Genomic DNA, 25,843 nt, shown 5'->3' on the forward strand with positions numbered 1-25,843 from the left:
TCCTGCTTTTTGGTAGGAGTAGAAACTAGATGTTCAGAAGAAAAAAAAAAAAAAAGAAGAAAAAAGGAGAAAGAACAAACTGCAGGGAAAGCGGCTTCTGGAGAGGCTGCTAAGCTGTTCTCTTTGCAGCTAGCTCCTGCTGACACTCTGTAGACAGTAAAAATTCCATAAGTCTGCCGTTAGAGGGAAGGTCACCATAAAGGCTGAGGTTCAATGAAACAGACTTTGGACAAAGTCAGATCAGCTGTAAAAATCAAAGCCAGCCAAGATAATTTTGGTACTGTTTCTCCTACAGAGACTCACTAAACAAGAGATTTAGATCCCAGTGACTGAATAAAGGGACAATGGGAAGGAGGTCTGAGACAGAGGACTTGTGTCCAGGAAGCAGACATTTTTTTACTGTGGCAACCTACCTCACCATGATGAAGTCTGGCAGTGTTTAACAACAAAACCTGGCCAGTACATTCAGAAATGTGAATGTCAGTTATAAAACTTGAATCAGCACTTCATGGTTTATGGTTTTTGAATTACTTGTTAAACCAAAAAGTAGTAACTGGTCTTAGACATTGTTTAAAATTTGCATTTCTTCTTCATAGCAAACACTTTACAGCACTTGACTCTTTACAGAATTGCCTAAGCAATTTGCTGTTTTTCTTCAGAGCTTTTTTTCTCTCTCATCTTGACATACTCCTTGCAAATATGAAACTGAGCAAAAGATTTTCACCTGTGACTAGCCCGAGGACAGGTGTGAGTGCGCTTTACAGGCAGGTATGCACTCCAATGTAATTATGAGACAAGCCATCACATTGTAGTGGACACAAGCGCTTAAGCATTGGCTGAAGTGACAGCTTGTCAGTTTTGAAGTACGCACTTAACTTTTAAGACACGGGGGACACCATGTGGACATATAACAATACTTGCATGAACATGAATTTCAGGTACAAGGATCTAAAACGGGGACATTGCACATTGCATGAAACAGGAAACGAGTTCAGAGCGCTGGTTTCAGTGAGTTATGGGAAGAAGAGGAGGGATAAAATCAAAGCAAAAGCTAAACCATACAGCATGCATTTGAAGAGGTACTTGGTGAAAGGAGACTTATGAATGCTCTGGAGCACCTACTGACTGGACATATTAAAAAGTTTCAGAAATAAAAAAGCTGAGAAATCTAACTTTGGTGAACAAACAGCAAGTGAAAGCAGATTGATTTATTAGCATTTTCAGTTGCTACCTTCCACTGTTTTTTCATCCTAGAAAACTGCCACTGAAGGCAGCTACAAAATCATCAACTCCACTATATTAATACAATGTCTCTGCTGAGTGACTTGTATGGGAAGGAGGAACACCAGCTGGCTGCTGTAATGTGATCAGTAGCTATTAAATTTCGACTATGATAAATCACCTCAAATTTCTTCAGTTCTTCCTTAGCAACCGTGTAAAGCACACCAGAGGAGCTCGGGAAAGCAGCTGTCGTCTCAGAGGTTTTTAGCCAGTCTTCAAATCTAGAGTAGTCATCCAAGAACTTTTGCCATAGCCGCCATGTCTCTTCAATCCTGCAATAGATAATGGAAAATTAGGGAATGCTTGGATTGAAGGCCAGCTGACCTACAGAACTTTAAGTAATCATCTACAAAAGCAAACTAGCACTGCACCAGACAGTAACTGGCTCTTAATCTAACTCAGACAGCCAGGCTGATAAATAGACCACAGAGAAGGCTGGCTCATTCCAGACTGAGCTAGAATAAGATGATGGCAACTTTTTTTAACGCATCTAAGTTTGGAATCAGTGTAAAAAGAAAGTTGTAAGTATGTAATAGGAGCTCTAAAAATCTGAGCACATGCTAAATAACTTACAGAATGCTGAAGACATTGCAGCATGTATTTTAAAGTTCTCAGTCATTATTTTGCATTGCAAAGGGACATGAACATTTTGGGGTTTTTGCATTCACCAACAAGTGGTAAAATGCTATCTCTCAATATACACTGTAAATATTTTTATTTTAAAAAAAAAAGTTAAAAGTTATTCCAACTTTTAAAAAAAAAACAAATTGGCTTCAATTGAATATGTAAAAATAGTGGTTGACTCTTGATTCTGAAATCAAATTGGCTTAATACCGAGACTGTAAAATCCTAAGAACTTCAACCACCAAGATCTATTTTCGAACAGATTGTATTACAGCAGAACTTTGTCTGGTTTACATACAGAATATATCTTTCCCAAATCATAGATATGAAGGTCTGAAAAGGACCTGATCTGTACAAAATTTATGTTCTGTTGATGATATGTTGTTTAACCTGAAGTTTGACATCTGGAAAGTTGCTTTTTAATATGAATAACTGTTTCCAGTACAATAAAGATTCTAAACACTGATAGCTCAGTTAACCTACTGGCAGAAATCTATAATACCATAATGTGTACATTGCAAGAAAGTAAAATAGAGTTCAATGCATTGTTCCATATTAACTTAAAATAGTTCTGAATTAATTTGCTGGATACAAAGGAATGAAGAGCCTGTATATTTTCAAGACAGACTGTGCCAAACATAGAAATTATAAGCTGTATTTATATATATACAGTATACAAGAATTACCATGGCAATAATATAAATTACTTAAAGATAGCAGCCTGTGGATATAGAGCAGCATACCTTAAAAGCAAGAATTTTTTTTTTTGCATAAAATAAAGAAAACCTTTACTAAATACATTAAGACTATTCCGCAAAACCAAAGATCATATAAAGTTCAATTCAGAATTTTGAAAAGTCATAAACTTTACCTAGAGTTCTTGTGTAATCATTACAGAAATCAGATTCATGACTTTAAAAGGTACAGAAAAGTTCTTCATAAATTCAGGAATTCAAGCAGTTAAACATGTATTGCTACTGGTCGACACAGAGTATATAGCATTGGCCCAATCTAGCCTACATCATTATGGCTATCAAAGTCACCCATGCTATTCTAGATGGGAACAGAAATCAATGAACGTTCTGGATATCATGGGCATGCAGCATACAGATGGTCTAAGCATGTGCAGTAAACCAGACCACACATGAGATGCACGGGCTCTATGGACCACACTTGCTCAGAGAAGCTAAGGTGGGCAGATGAAGAAATTCCAAATTGGTGTTCGGTTCTAAAATCCTTCCAAATAAACAAAATCAGACATAAGAGAAACTGTTGAGGAACACTAGGTGCATGAAAACCCTAACACCTGGAATAATGTTCTGCCCAATAGGCAACCAGTTTCCCTGTTGGCTTCAGTGGTTCTAGGGTAAACTTAAATGTTACAACTCGCCCTTTTAGGTCATGTTTTCTAAATCTCTTGGAGTCACCACTATCATCTAAGCTTTCTCTAGTTTCTCTCTAACCATTTCTATGAAGGGAAATACGACATCATTCTGTTAAAGGTCTTGTGAGCAAAATTTGATAATTGATATCTGTACCTTGTATAAAGGCACATACAAAGGTAATCCAAAATTTTTTTTTTTCCACACAGCATAACAGCTATTGACTTGTATTCAGTGTATGATCTTTTCCTGACCCCTACACCCTTTTCTTCAGTACTACAACCCTATAACATACATCCCATCCTGTGTTTGTGCCTGTGGAAGCAAATACTAATTTGTAGGCATTTTAGACTTACTTAAGCCTCCTTTCCATTGACATTGCACAAATGTTCCTCCACCTTCTGTCCAGATTGCGTGTAGCCTGCTGGATAGAGTCACACTCTGCTTCTGTGGCACAAGCATCACAGTCATGAAGAAGCACTTCACACAGATTGAGAACAGATGCCACTCCAGTGCTGTGTTTCTCTATGTCCCTCTGAAGTTCCTGCAGGTGAAGAAATCAATTCTTAAGAGAAATTGCAAAACACACGTAAGTACAAATGCATTTCTTGTCTATGTATTAAAAAAAAATTAATAAGCTTGCAAACAGGAGAAAAACACCAAATGAATATCTATTAAGAAACTGCATCTGCGCAAGTGGTGTGGCAATGTTATCAATGAGGCCAGGAAAACCTGGAGGCATGCACAGCTCTCCCAGGGACTACGAACACCAAACCATCACCTAGGACAAACTGCCAGAGCTCTGCATGCTCAGCTGAGCATCTTTCACATACATTTAATCAACATCACCAATAAACGGTGGAATTACTCCCAGCCCTTTCTCATTATCACAGAAAATGTAAAGCATAAGTTAGTAAGAGAAGTGTGACAAGAAAATATGTTCTTTTCTACTGCTAGGGTTTGGTGGAGGTACCCTTTGTGAACCTACTCTTCCCCAGGTGAGCTAGCTGCAAAGTGGCATGTTTGACATGGAAATCAGCAGCAGTGCATGTTGAACAGTGCATCTCTAGTAGATTTTTCTTCCTTCAACTTTCCAATTCTATAGCATCTTCATTGGAAATGGAAAAGGAAAATTCAGGACAGCTAAAGAAAATGCGCTTACACTCTCTTAGCACTTATTATATGTTATCAGAATTATTTCTCCTGTCAGTTTCTTGGTTGCAATGGCTTGTTCTACACTGCTGATAATGTTTCATCTTGAAGCAATGTTTCAGCTCCTATTTTGAACTACAGGTTCAAGTCAGATAAGCCACAAAAGTAATTGGCTATTGCTGTTGGATCAGTGCAAGGAAAAGAAACCCTGCTTGACTCCTGCCTATATTTGCAATGAATTGCCAGAATATTAGATGGAAAAATCAGGATGGACAGTAACAAAGCCAAGAAACATAATTCCTATAGTGACAAAGAAGTAATAATGTGACTACACTAAATAGTGATATATTACATCTAGAATACTATGTTCACTTCTGATTTAGATGAATAAAAGAACTATTAGGACAATTAGAGATGTGGAGGTTTATTTAGGAGAACAAGAACTCGGCAGCTTGAGGATGAGTAGAGATAAACTGCTTTTTATAATTTTGCTAGTGAAGTAAACCACAACATGCAAAGAGAAATATAGTGACAACATATTGTATCTACGAACATTTAAGGTCTAACTAGAGGAACTTTTCTTAAAACTAGCAGTATGATGTTCTGAAAATGCCTTCCAGCAGGAAATGAGTTCTAAGTGTAGAATCTAGAAAAATCTGGAAAATACTTTTTCATTGTAAGGTCCAAGGGTTAATTCTTTCTACCCATCCTGAAATGTTATATAAGGGTGGATACTATAAACAGATGCAATACTCTATGAAACACATACTACAAACAGCTATGAGATTTGAGGTTAAGCAAGTGCAGGTAACACAATCTCCTCTCTCCTGTTTTGGAGCAGAGCAAGAGTGAGAACTGCCACTTGGCGGTCCTGAGGATTCCTAAGGATTAAACTTTTTTATTCACCTACAGAAACTTTCTACAAGCAATGTCTACACTGTTTTTTCTCCATAGTCTTATAATTCTTTCCCAGTTTTTGAAATTGTCTATATTTATTAGAGAACATTTAGCCTTTGGGTTAGTTCTTAAAGGAACACCACTTTTATGCACTGCTGTCATCCACATACTGCTTTTTTTTTCCTTTGCTAAGCCAAAATCAAACACCCTTTTCCCACATTTCAAGTGGTAAACAGACTGAGAAAGTAAACAAGGAATCCTTGAAATGCAGTTTGTGACCCTAGGAAAATACTGCAGTGAAGTTACTCTACCTTCCCCAGGATATCCAGCTTCAATTGTCTCTTTCATTTCACTACAGAGACCAGCAATCTGCAAAGCTGATTCTTGGCTGAAGTAGATGCTGAGAAGTAGGTAATGGAGTTACAGAAATGGAATTTGGCCCTCCTCTTTCACAGCATAATATTTTTAATATAATTTTGTATATGAACAACTGGTAGCAGTATGAGCAGGGAAGATAACAGGACCTCAGTGGAAGATCAGACACAGAAAAGAACATAAGATTGCTAATGGAAGAAGAAAGAGGGATGAAATACTTGAGAAGATGGCCAATGTACTGGCCTTCTGAGATGCAGTGGATAGTGACATAGCCTCTGACTGATAAAAATAGTAGTTGCCATATATTGAAGGTGGATGGCTTTTTTAAAATTATCATTATAGCCATGGCTTGCACTGTTATCAAATCAAATCATCAAGTTTCCGAACATGGCATCCTCCCAATATAAGATTCACCTCTATTTCTCCCCTTTGGAGTTCAAATTAAAACACTCACACTCCTACAGAATATCACTACACACTGTCACTGCATGGGGACCACCACAAGGAAACAGAAGGCAGAGGTAGACCAGTCTCTGTGCCCAGAATAGATCCCATAAGTGGTTGTAACGAACTGTGGGATGCCTGCATAGGGATGCTAGTAAAAAATCTCAAGTATCTACTATGTTGATAGCAATTTTTAGCCCTGCCCAGCACTTGACTATCTCAGAAACACCACTCATTAGTGATGTTTGTGTGTTATAAATTATTATCCCTATGTAAATTACATATAGAATATTAATAAGCAGTTCTGCACAGCCATGTAGCAAATCAGTTGGGGAGCTGGCAAAAACTCTGAGGGGATTCTTGGGTCTCAGTCCCATACCCAGATAAAAGGAGCAAAATGCCAGTTTGTACACTTCATAAATTAAATATCCCCCAAACATTCTGGCACTCCTCTTCCCACGCATTTCTTTCTCCTCTGGAGAAAGAACTCAGGAGAGCATCTAACTCATCTCCAGTGAAGCACCAGAAAGGTATGTTTGCCAATAAATAACCAACAGGAACACAACAGAACAGTCCTCTCCAGAAAGGTACTTCTAGGTAAAACTGCACTGGGCAGTGAAGTGGAACAGGAAATAAAGTGTAGTAAATCTTCTTAGGAGTAACATTAGTTTTAATGCCAAAAAACGGTTGCCTTCTGCCTGTTCCAGTGTTGACTATTTTGGTCTAGCACTTCATAAAGGCTTTGTGTGCTATAAACCAACCAATTTTAACTTCACATGTATAGCTCATGCATCTTTGCGTGCAAAGTGATTCTCAAACAAGCTGCAAAATAAAACTGAGTTAGAAAGGTTGCTAGAAAATAGTGATTTTCAAGCATGTGCAAAATTTGCAAGGTCTAATAGGTGTCAGTTTTGCCTCTGGGAAGAGACAATTCAAACAAACAAAAACCACAAACCCCAAAGGAAAAACAATTGCAATAACTCGTTCAAGTTACATCTCTTGGTGCCTTACCTTTCTTGGAAAGGTCAATCAGCTCCTGGTGGATTCGATGTCAAAGCCAGCAGAAGGCTCTATAAGTGACACAGTAAGTACCACTTGCCTTGATATTTAAACACTTCTTTTCCTCATGCCCTCTCAGCACTGAGCCAGGTATGGGCAACCCAAGGACACTCTACTTTGGTTCTCCCCATGTCATCATGCACCTGATAAGTGTGTTGTATTTTACCTGCTGTTCATTTAGCTTCCTTTGTATCTCCTCAGAGTCACAAGTTTCATAGACAATAGGTTTGGACAGCTCTGACTCAATGTGGGCAAGCCAAGATCTCAGGCTACTCATGTTTTTATCCAGCTGTTGCACTGCAACAAGGGTCTCCTTCAATTTCTTTACCCTGTAAAGAAAAAGAAACGGCAGCATAAGTACACCCTGAAGGAGAATTTCCACAGCTTGTGTTTCAGGAAGTTTTCAGAGAAACTTAGCTTAGATGGCAAGTTCTGTTCTGAAGTCTTCCTTTATTATGTGACAGAAGTATATTATATGTACAAATAGTCCTGCATTCATAGATTCCAGTTAAGAAAAATTAAGAGCTTACTAATGACAGACAACATTTTCAAAGCTTCTGTACCTTTATCAGTTAAATGTTTGTTTAGAAAGGAAAACGTTTTTTATTGAATGAACTCATACACACCAAACCCCCCAACCTAAGTAATTTAGTTGTGTATTTGACCAAGAGATGGCAAAAGCTCTTCTTAGATTACAAATAACTTACACATTTAACCAGTACTGGTAGTGGAGTGCACTGAGTGAACAGGCCCTTTTCACCCTCCTGATTTCTAACCATTGAACTACATATCATAGAATGGTTTGGGCTGGAAGGGACCTTTAAAGATCATCTAGTCCAAGCCCCCTGCAATGAGCAGTGACATCTTCAATTAGATCAGGTTGCTCAGAGCCCCATCCAACCTGACCTTGAATGTTTCCAGGGATGGGGCATCTACCACCTCTCTGGGCAACCCATTCCAGTGTGAAGAATTGTCCTTGAATAAATAAGTTTTAGAAAGAGAAACCCAGGTGAGAACTTAGTGAGAATTCCTGAATTCCAAGGGCTGCTTTAAGTTGTTCTTGGTCTTAATGGACTCCTTCAGATTTAAATAGATGAAATTGGAACGTAACTGCATGGTAATTTCTAAGTAGTATTTTTCTTGAGACTCTGATCCTGCAACAGCAATGGACAGGAAATAATTAATCATGGTGTGTTTTTTTTTTTTGTTTTTTTTTTTTTATTCAAGGGAAAATTAAGCTTAGAGGAAAATTTGACTAAACCTTCATCTTATCTCAATATTTTTTCCTTCAGCTTGTTTCAACTGCAAAAAAATCTGTCAGTAATTCTCTCCTTCCTATCGCCATGTTACGTAACATACATTAGTGGATTCTGAAATTGTTTCTAAGCTTGCTTTTTTTTTTCCATTTACGTAGTACCACAAACAATTTTGAGTAACATTTGCTTTTATGCTTCTATTGCTCTTTCACTTAAGTGTTTCAATATCAGAAAGCTTTAGAAGATGAGTGCAGCTGGGAATAGACTGACTAAATCAGGTTGAAAAATACAAGATTGCCAGATTCATCAAACAAACAAAATGCCATCTGACTATACTGTAATTCAAACAGAGCAATTCACATTTTTTCCTTAATACTAACCAACAAATTTATCAAGTATTTCCATATTTAAAGTAGTAGTTACAGCTGACCTTTAAGAGTCTAATAAGGGTGTCCTTTTCTTACCAACAAGAAATGCAGATATCTTAATGTCAACTTAAAAAACTTAAAAGCTAAATCTTTCAAATTTTTATCTCTTTCTAGCCCTCTCTTTAGATCACAGATGGTCAAACTGCATCTCTTTAGAACCAAACATGCTTAAGAACAGTTCAAATGCTTCTTACTTCCCACAGTCTCTTGACCAACAGCTGCAGGGTTCTGATCTGAATTGGAAAAAATCTGGGTAATCTGAAAATCTGGCCTATAAAGGGTCTAAAGTCAACACAATTGCGCTGCAATATTGCCCCGGTCCCCATCATCAGGTTATCCTGAAACACAGCTATGTGTTTAGCCTTGGAGAGATAGTAGGATAACAACCAATTTCTGGGGACACCATCTCCTTATCACCTATGGTTGTACATATGGCAGTTTGTGGGTTTTTGTATTGGGTCAGGCTGAGATGGAGTTAATTTTCCTCATAGCAGCCCTCACAGTGCTGTGCTTTCTGTTGGTATGTAGAAAGGTAACATGCCAGTGTTTGGGCTGCTGCTGAGCAGTGCTCTCACAGCATCAAGGCTGTGCCTCCAACATTCCCCCACCACTACCAGCAGGCTGGGAAGGGAGAAAGATCTTGGGAGGGGACATAGCCAAGACACCTGACCAAAACTGACCAAAGGGATATTCCATACCATATGATGTCAGCTCAGAGAAAAAAGCTAGGGGAAAGGAGGAGGAAGGGGTGTGTGTGTGTGTGTGCGCATTGGGTTTTTATGACATTTTGTCTTCTAGAGCAACTACTATGCCTACTGAGCCCTGCCTCCCAGGAAGTGGCTGGACATTGCCTGCTAATAGGAAGTAGAGAATAAAATCTTGTTTTCCTTTTGCTACCATGTGAAGCCTTTGCTTTTGCTTTTATTAAACTGCATTTATCTTGACCCACAATTTTTTTTTTCTTTTCCATCTCATTTTCTCCCCGCAATGCTGAAGAGAGGAGTGATAGAGCGGATTGGTGGCACCCAGCATCCAGCCAAGGTCAACCCATCACAGTTTGGGCCAGTTGAAACTTGCTCATAGGGTGAGCAAGAAGGCTGGTTATCACTCTTCTGGAACTCACATGCAGCTTTTCAGTCTCTGACATTAATTAAGAGGAGAGAAATTCTGCCCATTTTCTGCTTAGGTTTTCAAGGCTGGATGCTGCTGATCCTTTGCAGGCACACTGGGGTGAGAAAAGGAACAATGAGTCATGTCAGCCCTGTATAGAAGCAATGTCACTCTACCATTTGCAAGCCCAAGCTGTGGACCAGGCTTTTCTTGTTTGCAGTTGTATAGTACCCTAACATCTGTGCCAGATTTTATTTACTTTTTGCCTGCAACACCTGATACAGGGCCCATCTTTTAGAGAGTGCCCTCTTTGCCTCAGGCAGACTGCACGGGAATAGATCCCTGCCAGACCAAAAAACCAACCCTGGCCCAAACAGAGCTATTTTCAGCCACATGACCTAAGTTACTCAAGACAGAAAAAGAAAAAAGGCGTGACATACTAAAAGATCACTCCAACCAAAACCAAAACAAAATCCTACTGTTAAACCTGCCCTCTCGCCAAACTGTTGCAATTCCTTGTGCCTAAATTCCAAAATTTAAAAAAAAAAAAAGAAGAAGAAAAGAAAAGGACAACTCCCTTCCCACCCCCTACTACATTTACTCTTAACACTGTTCTTTTTTTGTACTGAGTCTAATATAACAGGTTCCTTGCCTACGGTACAAACAGAAGCAAATAAACAAGTGCTTCTTGGAATATGCTGGGCTTACTTCTTTGAACTGAACTGCACAAGCCTCTAGCTACTCTGAAAACATAACTGTGAACAAATAATAGACATAATCCATCATGTCGAAGAGCTTTCCTTCTGAATTTTAGCAGTCAAGATGCCTATGCTCTTCTTTTCACTGAATACTGTGCCTGTGTACAAATAATTACATAATGTGTGTGCAACAAAAATATCTCTCAAAAATGTAACAGCTCAAAATCCTATCTTCCCATGCTAATGGCGGGGCCTGAAAGCTAATGAAACAAAAAGCTCTGCTTAGAGACAAAGGTCAAATTATAAACCATTCAAGTACGTGGGATTCCTAGCCGACTGTAATTTTGACCTTTTCTTATTTCATTTACAAGATTATGTTTAAACGGTTAATTATTCCAATAATCATCTCATGCCTTTGTTGTAGCACCATGCATGTTACTGCAGGAGACTTGAGAGAACTCCTCTCCTTGATAATGATGATTCTGCATTGATATCAAAGCGTTGGACCCATGGCACGGTGGTTTTAAAGGTTGTTTTTTATAACACACACAGACACACACATCTGTCTTGCTACATTTTACAAATACTTAAGACTCTCAGAAAGGAAAACACTGCAGAATTCAATTGTTTGTTTTTATAGTTTCATGATGAAAACTCTTCTGAAAATGTCAAGGAGCTTATGATGCTTACATTTCCATGTTCAAATTACTGTACCTCAGTTTCCCCAAGAAAGTAATAACTTTAAAATGTCTATTTTACATTAAGAAAAGGCAGTGGGAGAACAACTTGGAGCTGAAATTAAGTGCAAATACCTTTAATTCAACCAGTCCTAAATTAGATAGCCTTAGATTCCACTAAAACCTAAACAGGAACAACCCTGTAAATACATAGCAATGAATCATATAGAACTCATAGCTACTGCATTAGTCATTTAGACAGCTGGTTACTAATATTGAACTTTAAAAGCAACAGGAAAAAAGTCAGAAAGAGCATGTTAGCTAAGCCTGTACAAAGCCAATAGAAAGCAGAAAAGTTTTTTTAAAAAAAAAATCTCCTTGGAACTGGAGACAAAGTTTCAAGAAACACTCACTAGTGAAAAATATGACACTATTAAAATCAATTTTTAAAAAATAAGTTTTAAAATAATCTTTTTATGATTAAAAAAGATTTATTGTCCAAAGTGCAATACTGCTGTGGACCAGGCACCAGTACCACCAGTTATATTTGCTTGTCAGATCACAGGTTCCCCTTTCAAAGAGTAAAATTCTAGAACTCTGAACAGCAAAACTTCTGGAAAAGATAATGTGAAGAAGGTAAAAGCAAAGCTGAATCAAAAATCCAAGATGATGTAGGCTTAGTTCAAGGATTACATGCAGTTACAAAACAGTCATTAATATGTAGAGGGCAGATCAGTGTCCGTAAGTTAAGTCTGCAATACTTTCTTTACAGCCTCTCTCCTTCTCTCTCGCTTGTAGCCATGCCCCTTTGATGACACAAACAGCGAGCAGACAAATACAAAGTCTGCTTTCTCTCATGTGTGTACATGCTCTTGTATTTAAAAACAGCAGTAAAACCAGTCCACAGTTTCTTTGAGACAGCTAAGAGATTTTACTAGTTCTAAGTCTGCATCAGGAACAAAAAAGTACTCCAGGATCCAAAAGTGCTAGCTGTAAAACAAAGTACGCTGTTATCACTGTCACCTACTTTTAAACTGAGCAGAAAACAGTAATTTCTAGCTAAGGTAGTGATTTCTACAAATCAGTATTTCAATTAAGTTTCCCAGCAAGCCAAGACTTCAGAAAGAACCGTATCAACCAAAAGCAAACAAAAATAGCTGCCTGCCTTGTGATATCACAATTACAGTCTGGGAGATCTGAATCCACACTGCCGTCCTCCGCCATCCTCACTGCATGCAAGTCCTCCAACACCAGCATGAAATTTTCCAGCATTAAAAAGAAGAACTTCCACTCCAAAAGCCTGCAACCACTGTGCTTTGGGCGGGGGGAGGAAAGGGGGCACACTTCTCTTTGCTGGTGAGTACTGTGCAGAAAATGTTTCACGCCAAACAAATGTTAGCAGCCGTTGCTTGATAACATGAGACTGAATGGTGACAAGTGGTCATGTTTCTAAATAAAACTTGCATTCACCAACATGTGCCAGACTTGATCTCCAGGAATGCGGACCACGAGTGCGAGGGGAAGGGATGAAAACACATACAACAAAGCCTTCTTTGCAAAGCCTGAGCAGTTGCAGCAATAGCACTGCTTCCTGGCTGTAAACATCTGAAACGTTTTTTTTGCACGGGGCTGACATATCAGAAAAATTCATCTGAAAGGATGAAAATGTTCTAGAAGGACAGAAAGAGAAGTCTCTGATGTAGAGACACAGCTACCTTTCTGTAGCTGTCTCTTCTGCAGTTACAGACCTCCTCAGAGTGGAGAGGCAATTAAAAAACAGGTAAGGAAACAGAATGTGAGAAAGAAAGAAAGGCTTCTACAGGTGAATGGAGAAGTTTCACCAGACAGCATAAAATCAATAGGTAAAGCTTCAAACTGGATATGTATTACCATACTATATTTCTAAAACATTTTCACAGGGCACTTTCTATTCATTCACAACTGTAGGAAACGAACCACTAAGAAAAATGCTCCAGGCGAGGGATGACCAGTTTTGCAAAAAAGCACACAGGCTCTAATAATTTATTAATGCTGTTCAGGGATCCAGAATATGAAAAGATGTGTTTTATTCTCAAGACCAGAACAATTAATCTGCATTTACTAGCTGACTGCAGCCAAAATCATGTTACATTCCAAACTCCAAACTATCATAAAAAGAACACAACCCCAGTATATAACAACATATTCTAAAGAGCCTCTGGAGCCTTCTAAAAATTATCTCAGGGGATGCAAAACCTTTTGTCCAGTGGAAATTAGACATCAAGGAAAGTACTTTGTACATATATTAATCAATAACTTGGGCTTTAACTGCTATCAGCCTAAGCTGAACTAGCAAAATTTCTACAACCTAGAATCAAACCTCTCCGCCATTTACTCCCCAACTTCAGCAATGCAACATTCAAACTTTGCAGAGGTTTTTTTCGCTTCAGTAAACACTGTAATGGAAAGGGTTATATGTAGAATTGCATAAAATGGTGCTGAGCACCCTAGTTGAGAAGGTTAAGTTAAAATGATGGAAATAAAAGTAAATAAATATTTTATGTAAATTAGTATAGAACTAGGACTTGACGCCCTGCTTCAGAAGATAACAGAATGAGAAATTTTAAGTGCATAATATTGCAGGTTGTATCTCCCTACCCCAAGAATGATACAGAACCTGTCCCTACAGAGGACACTAACCTCTGATATTGTATAGACAATACTGATCTTTTAAAGATGTGTTTTGCAGTTTCTGAATGCAATCACATTTTATTAGAAACTTCCTGAAGGTATTATTTGAACATTTGTCTGAGCAGGTGTTTCAAAAGACAAACACAAAAATACAGCAAATATACTTTATGTTCAACAACTGGTGATGTATCATATCTTCTGAAACCAGCAGGCACCTCGACCGTAACACACCACTTCCTGACTTAATTATTCTGTAAAAAATGTACAGTGTTCATTACTTAAAAATGAACGACTATAAGATGAGCTGGAGCCACCAGAAAGCTGCTGCTTACATAAAATTTACTGCTCCTATGCTTACAGGTTTCAGAGCAAAAATGCAGTAAAACCACATTAAAAAGAAAAAAAAAAACAGGTGAAAAAAGATGATGAAACTAAACAAACCCCTTTTCTCTAACAGGACTAAAGTATTACTAACTCATATGTTCTTACATCACAGAAGTGTAAAATATAAAGTATATGTACATATTGTGAAGTGCAAAATTGTGACAAAATTATTGTCATCAATGGGAGCGAGGCTGTAGCACGAGTCAACAGAAAGTATTGAAAAAAATAAACCAATTTCTTCACATATCAAACAATAATCCTGTATTCCTTTAAGTTATGAAAACTGCTGTTATATTTTTGACCTTGAGTAAAAAGAATCTTTAAGCCCAATGTGCCTACATCTACCTGCAGTTACTCTTCTCCATCAGTGGAAAAACAATCTGGCAGAAAAACTAAGGCTTAGTTTTGGAACTGCTCTTCTCAAAATCCAAAACCACAGATGCACTGTTTCAATTACTCTGCCAAGAATTTTTTAGAAAAACTACATTTGCACCCAATTTTAAGCATTCATCTGAAGTAAGATGGTACTGAAGCAAGGCTCACTAAATCTGACTGCAACCGATCCTATGTCATTCTAGCAGATAATGTTTTGAATTTACTCTTCTTGAAGAAATGATGCTGGGTACTGTACAGTAAAAGAGGAAGGTGAATTTCACAGAAGTATGTTGGCTCTTAAGAATAAATCAGTTTCAGACAGACAATAAAAAGATTTTTAAATTCATGACATCCCAGCATATTAATCTGTCCCACGTACCACTTAGAAACAAAACAACAGTTTTACCTGGCTGCAATAAGATCTAGAAGATGTTGCCACCTGTCATTGATCTTGCCAAGTTTGTACTCAATCTCTGATGCCTTACTCTCATGGCTGGCTTTAGCAAGTCGCTCTCCCATTTGCTGGAGCTGGATTTTGTTCTTCTGGGCTACAGCGATTTCCTCTTGATAATCCTGGACGGTAAGGAGCAATCAGAAGTCAGGGTACTGATTCTGAATACACTCAGCTCTACACTACTAAAGGAATCACACAAAAATACGAGTGAATGTTGTTTTTTTTAGTGATTGGTGCAGTGGAGAGACAACTTGTTAAAAATTAGATGTATAACCATGAACAACTTTATCAGACCATGAACAACTTTATCAGAAGAATGAAAAAAAAAAACCCAAAACAAACCACAATGCCTTCTATAAATGTATCTGCTATAGTTAAACTCATTACAGGCAATCTGACCGGACTTTTAGTAAAGCATTCAGATGCCTTTGACTTTGCCTTCAATTAATTTTCTGGTATCATGGAAGGTCCTACCTCAAGAAAGGCAGGAAGATGCTGCATAGTGAGTGAAGAACACAAACACACGGTCTTACTGGAACTTATAAGCATCAGTGTAAGGTAAAACCTCCATTTCAGCTAATTCAGTATCCTCTTTTCACCACAAACCAAGCAGTTGAGGAACAGTATGTAAGTGTACATGCACTGCACTCTACCTTTTTAAGTTTCTCAATCATTTCTTCTATGAGGATGTCGCCATTTTGAGAAACCTTACTTTCCATTTGTGTCAGCCACTCACAGAGCTCCTTGTTCTTCTCACTGAAGACAGCCCACTCATTCAGCCTCTCACTAACTTGTTGTCGACGTAAGGAGACCTGAAAACATTTGTGGAGAGTAAATAAAATCAAAATAGCAAATGCATTTAAGAGGTGCTTGAAACACTTTGTGCCTCGATGTGAACTCCTCTGGCCCTGCAAAAGTGTTCCAGCCACTTACTCACCATTAAAACAAAAGGAAGCTGTACTGCAAAAACTTTGTGTAACTGCCTGTGAGTTTAGAGGTGAGTGTTAATCTCAGGTTTCCTGTTAGCTACATCCTATGCAGAGAGAAAGGCATGCAAGAGTTAAGCTCAGTAACCTGTCAACATCTCGTTTTATAATGTCTCTAACCCAAAGGTTTCATTAGAAGATAAAAAATAAATGTTATTACAATTTTTGCTCACTTCTAAAAGTATATTAATAGTTTCCTTTTAGTCTAAGAGATTAAATAAAAAAGGAAGATAGAAATGGTTGACCAAAGCAAAAAATAGGTATATGCATAGCATAGGCCAAACTCCAAAAGACTGTGTCCTTTGTGCATGAGCATGATTTGTAAGTACAAAGCTAAATCACAGATACATTATATTTTGCATAAGCAATTTTCTGCTTGGGTCCCAATACACTCATTTCATAGGTGACTATTCTCCTGAATGGGCATGACATCCTGTGAGATTCCAAAGGACTGAGGTGTGCCCTCACAGGAAAGAAAAAGCATAAAATATCACACAGGCAAATGCTCTAATTAATACAGGAGGAAGGAAAACATTGCTATGTTTAAGAAATTGTTATAGCAGTGGTACTACCTCAGACTATAGATAGGAACAGACAGACAAAGATGGGCATTGAAATCAAAATAGCAGCAGACGGTGAGCAGCAAAGTAATTTCTCCAGTTTCAGACATTTGTACAACTACTTACTTCCTCCCCATTGTAAACTGCGTTGTTTCTGACTTTATATCATCATTTCAGCTGAGAAGATGAAGACTGCATCTGCTCTTTCATAAACAAAAGTGATGTGGTCTTTAACTACCGTATTAGGTTTAACAGGGCCATACACATGATCTCATGTTTCCTTTTTGTGGTTCTACACTTGATGGCAGCTTTCCGGAAATAAGCAACAGTGGAAAAAAGTGTTGCACTAGGTTACATCCAGAAACATTAAGTATGCACAAAATTAAGATAAATCTTCTTTACTTGGCTCCCTCCTTTACCATAAACATACATGCAGTGACTACACTGCAGTTTAGATATATCTACATTGGCTTATTCAAATGCAACTAACTGATAAGTTCTGTGCTGCTAACTGTGAAGCATTTTTCCTACTTTGGGGGTGTTTTTGAAGCCTTCACACATACCTTACATGAGGTAACGATTTCAAAGTTAGCCCCCATATATCTGGATTGCAATCTCTACTGAACCACAGAAATAACATTAAAATAATCTGAAAAGCTGAGTGAGGGATTCTCCACTACCTGGATTTCTAAGTGCAAAATGGAGGTAAGAAACATACTAACAGCATGATGCACCTGAAAAATCAAACAATACTCCTCGGCTCATTTCGCAGCCAAGCAAGTCACCTTTAGACTAAGAGAAATGCAGAGACCAATGTCTGATGAAGGAAAAGCTATCAGCAGATCTGAAGGCACAACACAGTAATGTAGAGTAGGGGAGGGGACATCCTTCCTGAGCACAGCTCCTCCACCAAAGCATGGTAAACTGTATTACTTCTGCATTTTCCCCAGTCAGCTGTGCCACAGTCCCACAGTACACAGTGTGACTTTTTTGTTGTTTTTTCAAGGCTGCTTAATAATTGTCACAGCCATGATAAAGTTCAAGAGATCTAGAAACAATAGCTGTAACTAAAGGAAACATTTCAATGGATGCTGTCCCTGATTCAGCAAGAGTTCAGTTTTGAATCAGAGTGTGCCTACATGCATCTTTTCTAAAAGCTGCCACTCGTATTCAATTTTTCTCCCAGGACTTTTGTAGCCTGCATACTCACACACATCAGTGCTCAGTACTGTACTTGCCTGGTGGCACAGCTCCTCCCACTGTCTGTGCAGAAGCTCTATGCGCTCACTGAGGATGGAGATATCATCTGCGCTGATGTATATAGACAGGGTGTCCTTCAGCAGAGAGAGGTGGGCAAGGTCATCTCTCCATCCTTCAACAGCATTCTCTAACTCCTTAAAAGAAGCGCACAAGGAAAAAGGACCGGTTTGCTAACAAAAAAAAAACTTTGAATGTGTTGATGAAGCACAAAACCAAGCATTGTTATCCCACTGAATTAAAGACATATCTGAGCAGATCTACCATTTCAAGTGGACTATTTCAGCCTCATTTAAAAGAAAAAGAAAACATCAACCCCATATGTACCAATATTTTCAGAGTTCTGAGAGAGAGAACTCCTCAACAGAGAATGATACATCAGCCTTGTAACAAGCAGTCACAAACTAATATACTACACAAATCTCTCTGAAGTTCAAAGGTATCTGAGAATTCCAAGTATTGGGTTTGGACTTCTCTGTACTGAAAATATTTTCAAGTTGTAAACCATTTCTAAACTGCAAAAAATATAGCATAAAAGTGTTATCTAAGATCCCCCACAGTAATCTCACCTCAAATAAAAAGCACTAAACCAACAGTTCAGATGCCAGGAGTTTAAATTTGAAGTTAGAATTTCCATAATAAAAACACAACGGTATTTAGCGCTTCTACAGTACTTTTCAGACCCTTTGTCTGATCTCATTTTGATCAGATCTATATTTACCCTGCAGGATCTGAATTATAGTGAGATCACTGTGATGTCCAAATGTTACATGGATAGTTTCCTGTCACAGGGATGGCTGACTGGTTTGCACACTCAGTAATGTGAAGCCTATTAACCAAAGAAGAGGCTACTGCACAAAGACAAGCAAAGATGAGACAACAGTCAACCAAGAACAAGTGCTTTACCTTGCAACGAATCTGTTCTGCATGCAACTCATCATGGTGTTCTGGCAAAGGCTGAGAAAGCTTTTTTTTGAATGATCTTAGTTTCTCCAGGGAGTCTCCTATGCCCTTTTCAGATTTTTCCCAGTCCTGAAGGCAGAATGTTTATTAGACCTCAATTCAGATCTGGATTATACTGATTCTATTACGATTCTAGCAGCTACACCCAGCTTTAGTCTTTGCATACTTTCAAAAATTTTAAATGTGTCCAGTGCAGTCAAACTATACCAATCGTCATGTGACAGTATGGTTTTGCCTGCCTCATCTGTTTGTTAAAGCCTATTAAAAATGTACTCACAGACAGAAAGATGGCTAATAAGCCAGTCACCTCATAAAGAATGCCAGTTGTGTGATACCAGGAAATACGGGACTTGTTTCTCTTAGTCTTCTATTCCAGGATATCTCCTTTCACCGCTGCCTTTGTATTTCTCTCCTTCCATTTTTTTCCTATCTATGCCAGTTATTTCATTATCATCTTCAGGATGGAGAATTACAAACAACGGGTCTTGCAAAAAAACCCCTCACTTTAGTGTCATCTTCTCTCCTTAGTGGGTAATATGACCTTACATGACAACAGGCTGTGATGTCCTTAATGCAACACGTAATTTTCTAGAATAAACACTTGTGCTTCCAATTTGGTCAGAAGATGACAAAAAGTCATGCATTTAAGACCAAGACAGCATAATGTAATGAAGGCTTGATATCTATGAGATGATTTATGCAATTTGCATGTTAATTTCCCTACTTCCTCACCTTCTAGCATTAAGTTCCATATTTTCATCGAGACAAAATACCACAGAACCTTTAGTGTCCCTAGATAACACCTTTCATGACTAAAATTTCCTGTCATAATTCCCACACTAGAAGCCGAGGTATGAGGAACAAGGCTTGAAAGAGGAAGAAATATTTACTTATCTGAACTTTTCCAAAATAATATTTCTTGCACTGCTTTGCTTCTTGCTATTTACAGACTAAAGTGTCTGTAATTTTGTAATTCTATTAGACCTCTGAAACTATTCTAAAAGCACTTGCCCTATTCTATTCATACACACAAGTCCAATTTTTTTTTATCCTCCCTAGAATGAGTAAAAGGGAAAGACAAACAGACCAAATTTAAATTCTAGCCTATCATCTTCAGTACCTGAAGTGAGGTTAGCAGGCATTCTGGACATGGCTTACATCAAAATAAAGTTCAAGGCTCCCGCCTCCAAAATCACAGAAGTTTAACTAAACTAGTAAATGCAAATACTCAAGACACTGGCAGGAAACACAGACTACTACACTGCTAGATAGATCTTGGCACTGGCATGTAGAGAGAATAAGGCGGGTCTGTTCTTCAATGCAGTATGTATAAAAATTAACCAGCAAGGTGCAAAATAAAATACACTTTTGCTCTGTGTTGAAAATAGGACTGGCAGGAATATCCTTTATTGGCAGTATTCTAGAAATATTGATTAAAAGATATCAATTAACACACAAGCCTACTGTGAAGTATTACCACCCCTAGTTTCAGAGGTGGTGAAATGAAATCTTGAGCTTGTGTAGCATATATGCAATTCCCGTATTTGTGCTTATTCCTTCAGAATGCTTTTCTTCAACAGGGTTCACAGTAGAGAAACCATGAACTTGCTGAGATCACACACTTACTTTCAGTAGTAAAGCAAGCTGTTTCTTTTGTTGCTCCAGTTGGGTGCTAGCTTTCTTCCAGCGCTCCTGAATTTCGGTAAGCTCTGTCTGCAGGGCTGCCTCAGCTCCAGGGTCAGCAGAGAGCAGCAGTTGCTTCCCAGCTTCCACAGTGAGGATATAACTCCCTTGCTGTCTTAGGAGAACTTTCTCTTTAAGCTGAAAATATTAACAGTTTTCTGTCAGCTTTGTCTTTTTAATTACAATTAGCAATTCAGTATAATTCATTCTCAAGCCCATACTTTAATTGATTGCATACCTTGGCTTAAGCATGAGCTACTGCCCAAATGCTTTACCCTAACCTTTTTACAATCACTTACTGCAACAGACCTTTAGAAAATTTCTCCAAGGAGATAAAGATATGAAAGACTTCTTTCTCCCCATTGATATCAGTATCTCAATTGCTCTTAAGGAGAACTAGTTGCTCTAGAGCCTATTAAGCTACAAAGCTTTATTATTACGTGTATCTTCCAGCCAAAAAGCTTGAAGACACCAAGTTGTTAAACAGATGCTGTTAGCCTCACATGAAGATGGACATTCAAGGTATCCTTTCTGTTAGCTAGAATACATTCCTCAAACAGGACATCATTGTTTTTTTCAAGACAGTTTCAGTGTGACACTAGCTACAAAGCAAAACCAGAAGTGAACAAGGCTCGGGAGAGAGGGCCCAGTAAATTCTCCATTGCATGTTCTTTATGAACTGCCACTTTGTTTCCATCACACTGCTGCTTCTGAGGCTATGCCAATCCTAAAGAAGAACTAACATCCAGTCTTGCTTTCTGCAAAGCAGACAGTCTGAACCCAATATATTTTTAAGAATGTTTTAAATGAAGGCTGAAAAAAGGCGGGGATTTTTTCCTCTTTCTTCAAACCCACTGGACATACCTGCACTTCATCCAGTAGCGCTCTGGCTTGCTGCAATGGGATAGGAGCGGTGCCCAGCCCACTCACTGGCTGACAGGATATTTCCACCAGCCACTTGCGCAGCTTCTCTGCCATCTCCCTGTAGCGTTGCCACTGGTGAATCTGGCTGTCAATGATCCCCCTCCTCTGCTGTGCCCGGCGAATTACTCCTTGCCATTGATTACTTAGAAGAGTCAGCTTCAGGTTAAATTCATCCCTATTATAAATAGATAAATGAATAAAAAAACATAGTAAACTTCATACTTTATCTATTTGTTTAATGAAATAAACTGAAGGGACAGGGAAGATGTTTTCTGGCTGTCAATGATGAAACACTAGGAGAAAGGCACTGAAGTCTCATGGGTAGCTGACAGGATGAGAATTTCACATGTACTGGGAGAATCAAAGGGCTCCAATTATTGAGACCTTAAAAAATCCAAGCCTTTAACACATAAAACTCTTCTACCTTCTCCCCAGAAATATACAAAGAAAACCTACAGGTTTTGCCAGTTTGGATCAGCTAAATTCATAGTAAATCATGCAGATTTCATAATTCACCCCCACATTTACTACTGAGCTCAAAGCAGGCATAAGATATACACAGCATTAACAAAATTCTCACATCCCAATAATCCCAGTTTATCTTATGTTAGGACCATGACACCCTTATCAAAGTCAGTGCATACGCACAAGTGTGAAGCCATTGGTGTTTCACTGATTTTCATTCATCTAATCATAAGTGTTTAAAATAAAATTTCAGACAGCAGTGAATTCTTATTCCATCATGTTTAGGCTGCAGGTGTTCTTAAATGGCAGTAGGGGATCCTCCTGATAAAGACACATTCCCAGCTGGCATAAACCGGGTGTAACTCACTAAATCTGTCATTGCAGGCTCCGTTGGTGAAAGTGACATTTTGAAAGTACATCAAAATAGACATACATGTAACATGCTTGATAATCCAAACCAAAATCTTTGTCAGAGAAGCAGCCTCAAGGCTGTTGTATTCCCAAATGCACTCACACATTCACATACTCCACAGCATCCTAAAGAACACTGTCTTATTTAAGAACTGGCTAATTAATAGCTTAACCACAGTGATAGTTAAGTTCTACCTCAGAAGTGCATGATCTGAACAATGACATCTGCTACCTTCTCTGTTTGGAAGTCCCCCACTTGTCTAAGCATTACTTCACATAACCAGCAGCAGCAACAACACAGGGGTGTCTACCTGTCATCCACCTGGCCTTGTTCTAGGAGGTGCTGCCCATCAGAGATAATTGAATGCAAAATCTGCTGGCGGCTGAACATCTCTGCCTGGAATAGCTGTTATACAGAAGACAAGGATGTTAAAACAAGATCTTACATTTTAATTCTATCTGTATGCACAGGTAAAAATGAATTTTCATTTATTTAATCTCATTTCAAGTTAATTCAATGGGAGTTTTGTCATGAACTTAAATAGAAACACATTTAAAAAATCTCATTGTTGGAGTTACTTGCTGCTTCTCGTAATTATTATTAGTTCCTTGAGATTTAAAAAAAAACTTACTAAGAATCTAAATAATATCAACAAGAGCTAGGTTTTATGTCTCTGAATACAACTGTGTCATTGGCACTACAATTTACAACAAAATCCAGATAGGATATTTATTGTATAGACAGAAAGGGCACTTTTTATTTTCTGACATGTTTAGGAATATTATAATCCTTTGCTTTGTTAAACTGAATTTATGCACAGATTGCATGTGATAGTGTTACAAAAACATAATACAATTTTACACTGCCAATAGAACTTTAAAAGAAATGCTCAGCCACGTGTAGGAGCTTGAAATCAATTTCCCACTTCTATCAATTTTTCCAATTTATTTTCCAATTTTCCCCATGTCACAATAAACTTTCACAATACTTTTAAAACTCCCTTGTTACATAAAGATTACTTAAGACAAAAAGCTACCAAAGTACTACTTACACAAAGATGACTTAAATATATAATACTTTGATTTATCTTTAAAAACATCTTTCCTTTTAGTAATGGACAATGTCTCTAGGTAAGATTGTTCAGGAATATTCTTATGTTGATGAAACTACACCCAGGCATCAGCTCAGGACTGGACCCACTCCATGTTCAAAAGGTTTCCAGAGAGATTAAAAGAGAAAGTATGCTGGTATGAAGCTTGAGATTTATTTTTTTTTTTTCTTTTGTTAGTGATGCTGTTTGCAGTTGACAGAACTTCATCCTTGCCTGAACTGAGAGCCACTATTCCTCAAATCCAGATTACACCCCTGTTATATGGCTTCCCACCAGCTCAAATTGTGATGTACCAATCCCCACATCTGCAACTGCCAGCAAAATACCCTCTGGCACCTGTACAATTAAATTCCTCAAGCACATTGTATGTAGGTTAGGACTTGTGGACGATGGACTGATTTTTAAAAGTGAGATTTTGCCTCTCTGAATCACCCGGTTAATTTTGAAAATGTTACCCAGGTTATAAGTTTTCCCATAGAGAGAAATAGTGTTGTCTAATTTCCTTGCAGAGGTATTTGATAGTGTTCTCTGAATACCTTGGCTCTTATGAACAACTGAGCCTGAACCAGAGGGAAACGAATTGCTCTGTTATCTCATGAACAAAACCACAATACTGTGGGGTTGAGAATTTCAGAAAGCTGAGCAAGAAGGCAATAATTTTACTTCCTGTCACATCTATTTCTGTCAAGTTAGAGGGGCATGGACGAAGCAGAGGAGGCAACAGCATCTACCAGCATTGTTGAAAGATTGAGACTAAACAGAACACAACCAAGACAACCAAAACCCAACAAAACCAAGCACCTCAAAAGCAACAATTTTAATATTTTTTCAAGAGGGCAGGTGAAACCAAAGCTTATCAAGCATGAGGAACTCTGCTTAGAGTGGAGCCCTATCCAAAAGCAGAGAAATTTCTGTCAGCATCCACTTGCTCTCGGCATGTACGCTGTCTCTGTACGTAAGAGGGATACTCTGTTATGTGGGGCCACTTGCCACCCCAATTTTTTCTCATATGTAGAGCACTATGAATCGCAGAAATAGGAATTTAAAGGAGGAGGAAAGGAGGGCAGGTGCTGGAATGCACAATACCAGCACACTGGAAAAAGTTTCAGTAATTGAGTTGGCAAGGAACTTCCCATTCCCCTGCCAGCACTTTCTCAAATGCTTCTCTCGGTGCATTCCCACTGCATGGGAGTCCAAAGCAATGTACCAGGCTTGCAAATGGGTATCTGGAGAACTGCAGAAGAATGACTACCAGATTGTCCTGACAGACTTATCTGATGTGGATGCCACTGTTAGTGCATGATATTTGAACAAGGTACCACCTTCACGTTGCTGCTTTGTAAATTTAAGTGGGAAGTAATTTCTAAATAAAGCCACTCAGGAAGCTGGGGTCCTCTTTTAATAAACACCAGCAAAGTTTTGAGTCAGCATTGGAAAGCTGATAAAAGAGCTGGAGGCATTTCAATATCCATTCTGGGAATGCATGTGGAAACAGAATATTTTCTCATTATCTTCAAAAATACAAAGCAAAACAATCTGGAAGTTCATCTCAAGAGGTTTAGATTTGACCCTTCCAGCTGCGAGAAGTGGAAAGAAAATTCTTCATGAGTATCAGGAGGCACTGCAAAGAACATTGAGTACTGAATACATTCAGATTATATAAAACGCAAAAAAGCTTTAGGTAAAAAAAAAGAAGATGCAGTTTGCAACGTTTTCTTAGGATGAATTGCAGCTTTAGAAAATCAGCTATTAGTTCTCTAAATTCTGAGACACGATTTTATAGTTTCCATAGAAAAAGCTTCAACAGAGTGCCTGAGTAATACTCATCTGAGCTAACTGCTCAGGTCAAGGTTTCAGGAGAGAGTTAAGTTGAGATCTCAAGAATGCAAGAAGATTGCCGTTAACCCCTTTCAAAAAAATTATAGCTATGACTGGACACAGCAGCAGTAGGAAATTATGCACTTAGACAGTAATGATTTCTGGACGTTCAAAACTCAAAGACCTGAGATGTCTCAACTTGCAAAGCCACTGTCCGGTTAATGCCAGGAGCACCAAGAGGAAATCAAATGGATGATATTTGTGAAAGCAAAGGCAGTTAAATGCTAAAGCAAATGTATGCTAAAGCAGGCAAAAATGGTTGTGAATTGCTTTCTGCTATCAGACATTCAGCCAAACACTATGCTGTGTCATATAAGGCAAGGGTGGTGGTGGGGGGG

The 25,843-nt window shown here is 38.4% G+C and overlaps 1 protein-coding gene across 1 annotated transcript in view; it reads right to left on the minus strand.

Annotated features, from left to right (window-relative positions):
- The window catches only part of SYNE1 (spectrin repeat containing nuclear envelope protein 1), a 304,520-nt gene that overhangs the window by 23,612 nt on the left and 255,065 nt on the right, over window positions 1–25,843 (minus strand). Inside the window, 10 exon segments of the mRNA XM_035899865.1 lie at window positions 1,403–1,553; window positions 3,644–3,831; window positions 7,381–7,543; window positions 15,219–15,385; window positions 15,920–16,078; window positions 18,051–18,206; window positions 18,976–19,101; window positions 20,659–20,853; window positions 21,580–21,814; window positions 22,827–22,921. Coding sequence (XP_035755758.1) covers window positions 1,403–1,553; window positions 3,644–3,831; window positions 7,381–7,543; window positions 15,219–15,385; window positions 15,920–16,078; window positions 18,051–18,206; window positions 18,976–19,101; window positions 20,659–20,853; window positions 21,580–21,814; window positions 22,827–22,921 — 1,635 coding nt within the window.

Source organism: Egretta garzetta, unplaced genomic scaffold (genome assembly GCF_000687185.1).
Source record: "Egretta garzetta isolate BGI_Z169 unplaced genomic scaffold, ASM68718v1 scaffold397, whole genome shotgun sequence".
In the NCBI taxonomy this organism is placed as follows: domain Eukaryota; kingdom Metazoa; phylum Chordata; class Aves; order Pelecaniformes; family Ardeidae; genus Egretta; species Egretta garzetta.